Raw genomic sequence first — 11014 nt, 5'->3', positions numbered from 1 at the left:
TAATAAATTGCCAACGCTGTGTAGCATTAACGCCACCAAATACAAATCAAACTTATGCAAAGTGCGGCATTGAAACTCCGACTAGTAGAATAGGGGTCTCACACCCTTCAATTTGTGCCACGATCGCTTGACGATCGGCCAACACTAGTTACAAGCAAAATAGAGAACAGATGCTAACGTCTAAAGTTTACTCACGTTTACTTACTTTGTCCGACGTTGCACCAAAAACGCCCTTAAACAATTTTTAAGTTTTCCAGCAGGACTAACTTTCATAAAATAGTACCAAAATAGTACCCTTTGAAAATAACAACTTATTTTTGGAAAACTTTTCCCTTCTTCGAGAAAAACAAAAAAAACATTATAAACTTTCGACTTTTGCACTATAAAATGTGATATCGCCATGCATCTATGACCAAGTAAGAAACTGAACTTAAGAAAGCAGAGATACTAAATTATGTTTTGATGTTTGACGCCACAATTGCTTTGTTTTTTTTGTCAAAGACTACTCCCTCTTTGATACAAGGGGAAAACACAATGACTTTCCGTCAATGAATTGTAAATTTTTTGCTAAAATGTCTTCCTTTTAGAAAAAGAGCATTGAAATTGTATGTACAATTACCAGTATCATGTAGAAAAATAACCCTAAGATAGAAATTCGACTTTTGCACTATAAAATGTGATATCGCCATGCATCTATGACCAAGTAAGAAACTGAACTTAAGAAAGCAGAGATACTAAATTATGTTTTGATGTTTGACGCCACAATTGCTTTGTTTTTTTTTTGTCAAAGACTACTCCCTCTTTGATACAAGGGGAAAACACAATGACTTTCCGTCAATGAATTGTAAATTTCTTGCTAAAATGTCTTCCTTTTAGAAAAAGAGCATTGAAATTGTATGTACAATTACCAGTATCGTGTAGAAAAATAACTCTAAGATAGAAATCCAATAACCTGACGGAGGTTATAAATTACTGTTGATTTTCCGGCTATGCTCATTACTAATTCTAACCATTGCAGGTGTTTAAAAATTCCAGTTAAAATGGATCAGATATTTTATGAATCGAGATGAAAGGCTAACGTTGCAAAAAATGTATATCAGTAAAAGATACCTTTTCTAGTGTTTTGTTTTTCTTTTAGGAGACGATTTGTCCCTGCGAATAAAATCGCTCGCTGAAAACAAACAAGCACTTAAAAGGCTTTTTCTTCGAGTGTTTGAAAACCAACGTCTTAGATTAAAACACTTCTTTCAAAAAATCTTTGAAAGGGCAAATAAATATCAGTCCTCGATTTTTGACGTGTCCAAATTGACGTAGATAAATTTATTTTTTCTACAAAGCCTGTTGCATTCTGTACTTATTGCTACTACAATTTATTATTCGAAGGAATATTTAGTGTAGAAATAAATCGAAACATTTTTTGTGCTTTGCGTGCAGCACCGTGCTAAATGAATTGAGTTAGTTCACGCAAAGCCCTTCTAGTTACCCCGCCCACCTGACTTGAGTTAAGTGAATTTATGCTAATCCCTCTTAAAGTCTCCGACTTAATTTCATCTGCACAATTTTTGCGTTCAACCCAGTTTCAAGTTTTAACTTCACAAAAATACGAAGCTATTGTTAGTACCGAACACCCATAATTTCAATTCATCAAACCTGAACTTATCAACCCTCGACCTTAAATTCATTCACCTTCAAACTATTTTAAACCAATCAAACAGTTCATATCCAATCCAGCCTTTTACTTTGTCACAAAAACACCGCTAACCTATTTTTGTTCATCGTGACTATCTGAAAATTCATTCCAGATTCCAACCTCCGTTTATTGAATTGCACACATAAAATTGACGTTTTCTCCGACAACTTGATTTATCAGGTAACAGAGCGGCAATAAACTATCAATTAACTTAACCAAATAACAGGATAACCGTGTCGTATTTTTATTTAAACACCCGTTTTGTCTACTCAATAATACCGTAAAAAATTGAAACTAATCGGTTGCTGTGCAAGTATATAAAAATGTTCCGACCAGTCTTTTTCATAAATTTTGAGTTTCAAAAAAATCCAATCGCAATTTGAAATTAAAAAAACTCTGGGAAAAAAAATCCGCGTATCCGTAGTCCCTCTATCACACTAATTTCTGCAATTTCTTTTTTTTTGCTTGTCGCTCTTTGCTTGTGTTTACAATTTCAGCCCCGCCTCTCTTTTTCATAAATCATATCATATACTCGAGCACAGGTGAAGTGGAGCTTCACGCTACTTTCGAAAAACAGGGATGGCCATAGTCTTACAAAATACGTAAAAAAAGTTTTTTCAATTTACTGCCGTTTTTCCTACGTGATGCGATAAAAACATCTGAACGAAAAAAAAGAAAACTTAGGCATATCCGTTAGTCATAGTAGTCAATAGTCCAATAGCAAAACAGTTTTTGAACAAAATCGACTCGAAAAATGATAAGAAAAAATCGTGAAAAATTCAAACTGTTCAAAAATATTTTTTTTTTGCAGAATTTTGAAATTAGTGATTCCCAAATTGGCGCTTAAAAACTCCAATTTCTAAATTTACTCAAGAAAAACTCAGGTTATCAAGTTTTCACGGCTTAAATCAAGCATAAATAAGCCATGGTAAGCCTGCACGCTCACCTTATTAGCTTGAAATTCGACCTAAAATCGAAAAATTCAAACTGGTTTTTCTCGACATATTGTTCGAATCTCGACAGAAAGGGCTTCAATATGATAAATCATTCTACTAATCCGATGATTTTTTGTGGTACCTGAATTTGCGAGAACAAAAAAAAGAAAAACAAGGCTAGCCGGTTGCTGTGCAAGTAGCACAGAATGCTGCGAACACATTCGTAAACTACAAAAAAAAACTTTTTACCTTCAAATTAACGTCGTTTCTTCTGCGTGGTGGGATTATAGAACTATAAAAATGTGTAGTGAATTCAGCATATTATACTATATTTGTCTTGAAAAAATAAATAAACGAGTAAATGAATAAAAAAAACTCTTTCCTAAGTTTTCCTATGAAAAATTGTTCCTTATTTTTTGCAGAGAAATGGCTTAATGACGCTGTCAAAACGCTTTGTAGTGAAATCAAGTTTTTCAGCCTAAATTGCCAATATTTTTATATAACAAACGTTACTAGATCGCTTTACTCGCTCGAAATTGTACTAAAACTCAAAAAATTGTAAGCCGGTTTTTCTCAACTTTGAGAATTTTTTTTGGAAACTCAATTGAATGTCGTTCAAATGATAACTGAAAGGGCTTGAATTTGATACATCACTCGATCCATTCCGCTTATTTATAGTACCTGATTTTGCGTGGAAAACCAACAAAAAAATTAAAACACACCCGAATACAAGTTCCTCCCCATTTTCAATAGTTTGAGCAAAAAATGTTTATATTTAATAATAATAGTGAAGTTCTTGAAAAATAGAAGTTGATTTCTTGGAATCAATCGGTTCTATTACGTTGCACCCAAATGTCTGGCAATAAAAAAACCTGGACCCTATTTTACACAAATTAGACGAGTGGTAACATAAAATCTGCAATAAAACATCGCGCAAATGTAATAAACTTTACATGAAATATACACATAAAGAAGGTCGAGGTATTTTTTTTTGGAAAAAAGGGCTTTTTACAGAGAAAGAAGACATAAATTCTGGGGTTAGGTTGGGTTCAGGTTTCTTTTGCGTGCAAATTAGAGCAATCATTTCTTGCTGATCGTCGCAGGATTAACCCTTTAATTCATTCCCTGCTACTACTAACATCACCTTACGCGTGTTCTTTTAACAGTAGCCTCTCTTTTCTAAGGCAGGCTATTTTACCCACTTGCTGGTAGAAATATATCTGCAGTTACTTTCACAAGCGAAGAAGAAAAACGACACATTCTTTGTTCTGACTACCGAATTAATCAGCGTAGTTGAAATAAGGTAAGACACTGAATTAAAAGTCGCTTCCTTTCTCTCGTTTCAATCAGGACTTCAGATTTCAAAGCTGAACATTACATTTTTATTCAGAGCTCACACAAGGAGAATGCTCAAAGGGCTAATTTTTTAAGCAATCTCAGAGGTTTATACTACTTACGAAATGGTTCATTAGTAACTTTTTGAGACATTGCTGAATTTTGCTTTCAAAATCAGCATGCGTCAAAGAACAACGAAATAGGCAAAGGGTATTTTCAAAGATAGTACCTTCTACAAGACTTGCATTTTCAAGACTCTAAACTCACTTGTTCTTTTTTTATGTATATCAATGCTTTAATATTTCGGCCATTCTGTATTTTAATATAAAATCGATTTGTTCGAATAAACTTTACTACTCGCTTATTAGAAAAAAAAGTGATAATTGATTCCGCCAATTTTTTCCTTGATTATTTTTTACAAAGCGTACTGATCTCATTGGACCTATTCCCTGTTTCTTTTACAATTATTTCACAAAAATTTCTCATATTTTGACCAGCGTCGTTAGACATGGAGAAAAAATAATCTTAAAAGACCAAGGGGAGGCCGGAAATTTCAAATTTTATAAGCCGGAGGCAGTTTATAAGCCAAAACAAAATCGAAGTCTAATCCCTATATTACCAATAAGTCTTCTCTGCTCTCCCATACTATTATTTCTTCCAGCCTCAAAAATTTGAACTCCGTTTCTTTTTTCATTAACTGACACGCTGATTTATAGCCGAATTCATATCAGACCTTAACAGTTTTTCATCCTTTTTGCTTCAGATTTACCATTTGGTGACAGTCTGAAGCAATTTTACCTATTGCTTGAACTAACATTTAAACTTCCGAGAAAAATGTGTAATTTACACATTTATTTTAGTTAATACTAATTTTCTCATTAAATTTGAATATATTTGAATATCTTTCATTTTTCTCCATCTTATTTGAGATCACAGCTTTTTACAGCAAAGAGTAAGTAATAAATGTTACTTCAAATAGCAATTATGAAGCATTTTAACTGAAATTGGAGAACTTAACTGACAAAAAAAAACAAGATAATTTTCGCTTTAATTTGACTTAATTGTTCTGAAAGCAAACGACTCTCATAAAAATTTTGAAAATTAAGACAAATTTAGGAGTCAAAGATCAAATAAAAAGTTGCAAAAATATCAATTTTCGCTGGCGTTAAACGGGTATTTATGCCGCTGTTCATATTAGAATACCGCTCGCGAATGATAAAATCAAATCCAATTTTTCAGGATATGAAGAAATTTTGGCGCCATCCCTGCCTTGTCCAAGTTTTTCTCAATATTAAAGGGTATCAACTTCAATTTAGCATTCTCAATATTAAAAACGAGATGTCGCATTCGCAATTACGATTGGATTTCTCAGGAAGATTTCACTTTTAAAGTATCATCATGTCGACAAACTCAACTTCATCATTTCAACTAATGAAAAACAAAACTGTGTATTTGATACTTCAAGTTGAGTGGGACAAGGAAAAATCAATTCGCTCTTTCTTTATACAGAGCGATCTAAAAATTATTCGACAGACAGGAAACAAGTAAATCTTCAAAGTCTTGCATCATTCAAACCCTGGGTTTAAAACCACTTGTCTTTAACAATAAACCAATCAACTTTTGAATTAATTCATTTTTTTACTCAATTATCACGAAATTATCGAAAGTCGGAAGAGTCAATTTCTGTATTCTTAATGAAGGGATCGAATTATTTGCTACTAATCAGATTTAAGTAGGGTGATGTATTTTGTGGAGTGAAACATGCAAAGGGTAAAAGTGAATGGGATAAAAAGTGGAGTCAAAATATCTTTGTTGCAAAAAAAGACGACACCCGTCCAATTACTCAAGTAAAAAAACTGAAATGCCAAGCAACCCATACATGTAGCGGGGTCGACCCGAGCAGGATAATTTTTAGACGATTTAATCACAAGGGAAACGACGATCATACGAGCTGTTCAGCTTTTGACGGAGAAACGCTGTTATACCCCTGGTTAAGATGTACATGCAATCTTATGGCTACTTTATATGCCCTCAAGCAACGAGAATGGATCCTGGTGGGCCTCGATCATCCGACCTTTCGTTCGAGAGGCGGAGACGTAGCCACTTCACCACCGCTCCCCATTACTTTTAATTCCTTTACTTATGGTAATTAAAAACCGATTCTAACATCAAAAACTTCACCTTGATGTTTAGAGAAGAATGGGTTTAGAGGAAGATAGATCCAAGTCGTCGGCCAGTCATAACGGGTCCGAGTCCGAATCAGCGGCGCCAAATCCAAACAAGGACGAGACGACTGGCGAGACATTGGACATTGCTGGAACTCAGTTCCCATCTGTAGTTGAGCTCAACGTCGGAGGACAGGTAACGTCAATAAAAAATCAAAATGGGACTTTTTCTACTTTCAGCACAATTTATTTTCCATTTCGTTTCAAAAATTACTTTCAGAGTTGTTCTCAAAATGTACAGCTGAAGTTTAGCCAGATGAACAAATTAAATTCACATTTGTGCAACATACCTTATAAGGTTATACCGCATATTTAGCCATGAAAATATGTAAGACACCACTTCTAACGTGGAAAGGAAAAATGCCGGCATAAGTTTTCTGATGTCGAGTAAAATGAAAACCAAAAACTTTTAATGTGTGTATGTGTGCAACGGGCGTAGATTAGAGCCCGGAAAACTGGTACCTTTTTGGAGAGCCTACTTCTTATTTAGAGAACCTCAAAAAAAGCACCTCTCAAAAGACATTAAGAAAAGCTCTAACAATATCAAAAACCCAGATTGCAATTAATTGTTCATGCAATCGATTAGAGCAAATAAAATCAAACTTTTTGACTCTAGGTGTACACGACAGCTTTGTCCACTCTAACCCGAGAGAACACTTCACTGCTGGGAATCATCTTCTCTGGAAAGAGCAAGACACCCCCTCTGAGAGACACGAGGGGCAGGTACTTCCTGGACAGAGACGGACATCTGTTCCGGTTCATCCTTGATTACTTGCGCAACACCAAACTAGTCTTGCCAGAGGAGTTTCCTGAAAAGGACAGGCTACAGGTACCAGTGATTTCCATTAAAAAACTTAAAATTGTCAAAAGCAATAAAAAAACATTTCCACAAAAATTTGAAAATTTTGATGAACAAAATTTGATTTTTTTAAAAATTTTTCACGACTTAATTTCCTCATGTGAATATTTTGAAGTTTCAGATGAAAACTCATACTGTTCATTTAATCCTACATCACTGGTAGGTACACATGAAAGATCCAATGAAATCATTTCCTGTCATGGACGAAAACTATTTGAGCTGCTACATAAGATGCTGCTACCATCTGATGGCATAGTTTGACAAAGTTGACATCTTCTCTTAATATCTGAAAAATTTTCATAATTAGACTCCATTGAAAAGTTTTTTTTTCACGACAGATCGCCCGAAATTAATGGAGAAAATGGAAAATAATTAAATGAACCATAAAGCCTCAGAAAGCCGATCACACTTTGGACACCTATTTGTTGCAATTACAAAGAAAAAACAATTTAAAAAAAACAAAAAAATTCATATCTTGTCTTGACATCACCTGATTTGCGATACGTTAATTGCACAATATGAGTCGTTTGATCAGGTCGAAGCCGATTACTACCGACTGCCTGGACTCGTTGAGAGCATCAGACGGGCGAGGGGAGGAGGGGCGAATAGGGAAAAGGACCAGTCCACCGGGGGTGCACAAAGTCGGGGAGGGACACAGCAACACGAGGCAAGCAATAAGGTACGATCACAACTGTTTTTTATTTTACCAAGAACATTTTTTAGCCGCTGAAAACTAAATGAAAAAAGACAAAAAAACAGCGATTTATACAGCCTCAAAGCTCTACTAACCGCCTATACATTGCATCTGCCATCGCTGTTTTCATATTAAGTTCATATCAAGCCGAACAGTCGATTCCTTTTTGGATTATCCTCAACAAAGACCTATATTTTCGCAACCGGAAATGTAAAATTCTGGAGGGATTAGGAATTTGGCCTGATTAAATGATACACAAAAACAACTGCTTAAGACACTATGTTGACTTTGACAGGGATTTAGTGTCCGAGACGAACAGATTATGACTTTTTCTCATTAAAAATGCGCAGAAAAAAAACAGACGAAGTTGAAACGTACTTAACATAGAAATCATTTCAATGATGTGACATAAATTCCATTTCCTTATCTTGTCACAATCTCAGTACCAGTGTCAATCACCTTTTAGGAGATTTAGTGGCACAACTTAAATGTCAAGTTCCCCTTAAGGGATTTTCACGTAACTTTAAGATGCACTAAATTAAAATGGCTCAACAAAGGATTGCTATTCTGCATCCAAAATAATACAAATTGATTAAAAAAAGATTTAAGGCTTTTAAAAACTTCATCTCAGCTTCTTTTAAAGCTAGATATTTTTCCTTCAATCAAAATTTCAATGCTAAATTGGTTTCATTAAGTTCTAAACAAGCTCTAAAATGTGCACCCTTAACAATTTGTCGCTGAAACGTTCGGGAAAGCGCTGCGGGAACTTATTTAATTGATAAAATTGCTATTTTTAGCTTTAAAAAATTAGTTGCGAAAATCATAAAGCTCTTTTCTGATACCATACGAACTACTCACTCCAGATAAAAGTTCAAGATAGCTGAAGTTATCTTCGAATGGTGGAACTAATCGGAGCTGAATTATTCACTAATTGACAACTTCTAACGCCTCTGGGACCTTTAAACTGAATGGACTTAGCGCCAAAAAGCCCAGACTTTTCCGATTTATACTCAATATAACCTGCCCTTAAGTACTTTTTTTCCTATATCCAAACCGCTTAGAGACCAGAATTCGTTAAATGAACTCTAAAATACTTCAGACTAAACACCGGATGTTGAAAATTGAGTTAGGAATTCAAAATTACAGGAGAAGTTTGGAAAAGTGAAAGCAATCAAAATGACAGGAGCACAAAATTAATTTACCCGTTCAATTGTCCGCTACAAAACAATGATAGCCCAACCCCAAATTTCAGAGAATGAGACTTCATCTGTAAAAAACTGCAAATTAGCTATTATTTCATTCGACTTCAGTTAATTTTGCTTCAGTAGGGCATACAAAGGATTAAAAAGACCAAACATATTTTATGAAGAGAACTCATTAAGGGAATTTTCTTAGAGCACTGCTCTGTATCAAAAAAATATCCTCAAAGAGCTATGCAAATTATTCTCGGCTGATTCGTTTGTTGAGCTCGTCATGGGTTGAAGACGAGATGTTACAAGAAAAAAATATTCACCAGAATTTTCGAACTTGACAAAAATAATTGAATCATTTCTGAGCTTTTTTCTGACGAGAGGAGACATAAAATTAGTGATCTATTTATAAATATTTTAACTAACCTATAACCTATATTTTCCTCTCTAAATTCATTTTGAAAGCCAATTTATCAACTCGTGACTTTAAAACGTTCTGATAGGACAAAAAACCCAGGCCGGAAAACGCGAGCGGAAAACTTTTACTGAACTTTTATTGAACCTCGATCACGATGGGAGGGACTTTAAACAACATATAATTCTTTTAAGCGAAAGTGCGAAAAAGACGTCTACTATAGCTATGCATTTTCGAAATGATAGAAATCAGATCAGCTCTTACAAAAATGATTATAGGGCGGCAAAGTTGCAGGAAACAACAGCAACCAATCTATGTATGATACGAATCAAGGCGGTGGTGTCGGTTCGACTGGCGACAGCAGCGACGGGTTCATCACTCTCGGATACCGAGGCACGTTTGCGTTCGGCAGAGACGGAATGGCCGACGTCCAATTCCGCAAACTGATGAGAATAATTGTGTGTGGCAAAGTGAGTTTGTGTCGCGAGGTGTTTAAAGAAACTCTGAATGAGTCACGTGATCCAGATAGAGGACAGGGCGACAGGTACACGAGCAGATTTTTCCTCAAACACAACTTCCTAGAACAGGCGTTCGACATGCTACAACAGGTAAAATACAACAGACAACACACACTCAATTTAAAACATATACAAAAGTATTTAAAAGTAAAACAAAAACAACTTGAGTAATATTGCTATCTAGATGGAACCGAAATCATACCAAATCAGGCTGAAAATAAATCAAGCCAATGACAGGTATGACCCAGAATCCTCGATATTTTGGACTTCCAGTCATAAGCAGTTCATGTTTCAGGGCGGCTTCACAATGAGCGCTTCGTGCGCAACAGCTGCCAACGGTATGAACCAATCTGGAAATCCGGAACAAGAATCGGAGGAGAACCGATGGTTGCATTACAACGAGTTCATATTCCAGAGATCCGGATCCAATTGAAGTATTCTATGGAACAAACAATTTAAAACAAACAATTTCAATTAAAATATTAATGCAGTAGATGTGTAAAATAAATAATTAAATCCAAATTGATTGAAAAGTTCACTCATTTCCAATTCACAATATCCGTGTTTCAAAAAAAAACATGATAATAAAGTATTGATAGAAACCATTTAGGGCGGAAAACAGAGTCTACATCTACTATAAGATAAAAACCAGTATTATAAACTTTTTCCGGCAATACTTCCCAAGCTCCTATAATGAACTCGATAGCTGTTCTTGGACATTTGCCAGCTTTTGCTTTAACTGTTCACACCCTTCAATCTTTTGGTTGAAAAGTTATAATAATAACAAGACTGCTCGTATCAGCCCTGAATGTTCCGACTGCCTTTTAAGGTTTTATGGAGCAGTAATAACATTAAAAAATTAAATGTAAGAAAAAACAAAATGCAATTTTTTTTCTAAAATTTGAAATTTTTATTAAAATCATCCCCCCACACGCCATATTAAGTACAAAAAGATAGATTTCGCTCCCTGTAACAAATCAATTATGGCAAATAAGCTTCTTTTAACCAATTTGAAACGATTTCTAAGACGGATTAACTCTCCGCTTACGCGTTAATAGCGCGAAATATATCGCGCGTTAATTGTCTCAAATTGGCCAAAATGGCAATCTTTAAGCCCCCATAACTTTATGAAAAATGATCACAGGTGAAATAT

General features: G+C 35.0%; 1 protein-coding gene across 6 annotated transcripts; it reads left to right on the top strand.

Annotated features, from left to right (window-relative positions):
* Positions 1-874: 874 nt before the first annotated feature.
* LOC134841271 (BTB/POZ domain-containing protein KCTD12-like) lies at positions 875-10579 on the top strand. Of its 6 annotated transcripts, none has more exons than XM_063857146.1 (7): positions 875-1814; positions 3701-3928; positions 6154-6321; positions 6802-7014; positions 7580-7723; positions 9622-9951; positions 10157-10578. In XM_063857146.1, exons 3-7 carry the CDS (start codon positions 6160-6162, stop codon positions 10292-10294), a joined length of 987 nt encoding a protein of 328 aa, XP_063713216.1. In that variant the 5' UTR covers positions 875-1814; positions 3701-3928; positions 6154-6159; the 3' UTR covers positions 10295-10578. The 6 variants fall into 6 exon arrangements, with proteins under 6 accessions (XP_063713216.1, XP_063713219.1, XP_063713218.1 ...); XM_063857149.1 differs by having other exon boundaries at positions 875-1870; positions 3810-3928; XM_063857148.1 differs by having other exon boundaries at positions 875-1870; positions 3792-3928.
* Positions 10580-11014: the final 435 nt, after the last annotated feature.

Source organism: Symsagittifera roscoffensis, chromosome 3 (assembly GCF_963678635.1).
Source record: "Symsagittifera roscoffensis chromosome 3, txSymRosc1.1, whole genome shotgun sequence".
Taxonomy (NCBI): domain Eukaryota; kingdom Metazoa; phylum Xenacoelomorpha; order Acoela; family Convolutidae; genus Symsagittifera; species Symsagittifera roscoffensis.
The sequence above is the reverse complement of the archived record's forward strand: the minus strand, read 5'-3'. Positions and strand labels throughout refer to the sequence as shown.

What these genes read in the sequence shown, in the direction of transcription:
- LOC134841271 (XM_063857151.1), top strand. Translation starts at nt 6,160, where the DNA reads ATGGGTTTAGAGGAAGATAGATCCAAGTCGTCGGCCAGTCATAACGGG. An exon ending in AGCTCAACGTCGGAGGACAG is followed by an intron (nt 6,322 to 6,801) that starts GTAACGTCAATA and finishes TTTTGACTCTAG; the next exon opens with GTGTACACGACAGCTTTGTC. An exon ending in CTGAAAAGGACAGGCTACAG is followed by an intron (nt 7,015 to 7,579) that starts GTACCAGTGATT and finishes TCGTTTGATCAG; the next exon opens with GTCGAAGCCGATTACTACCG.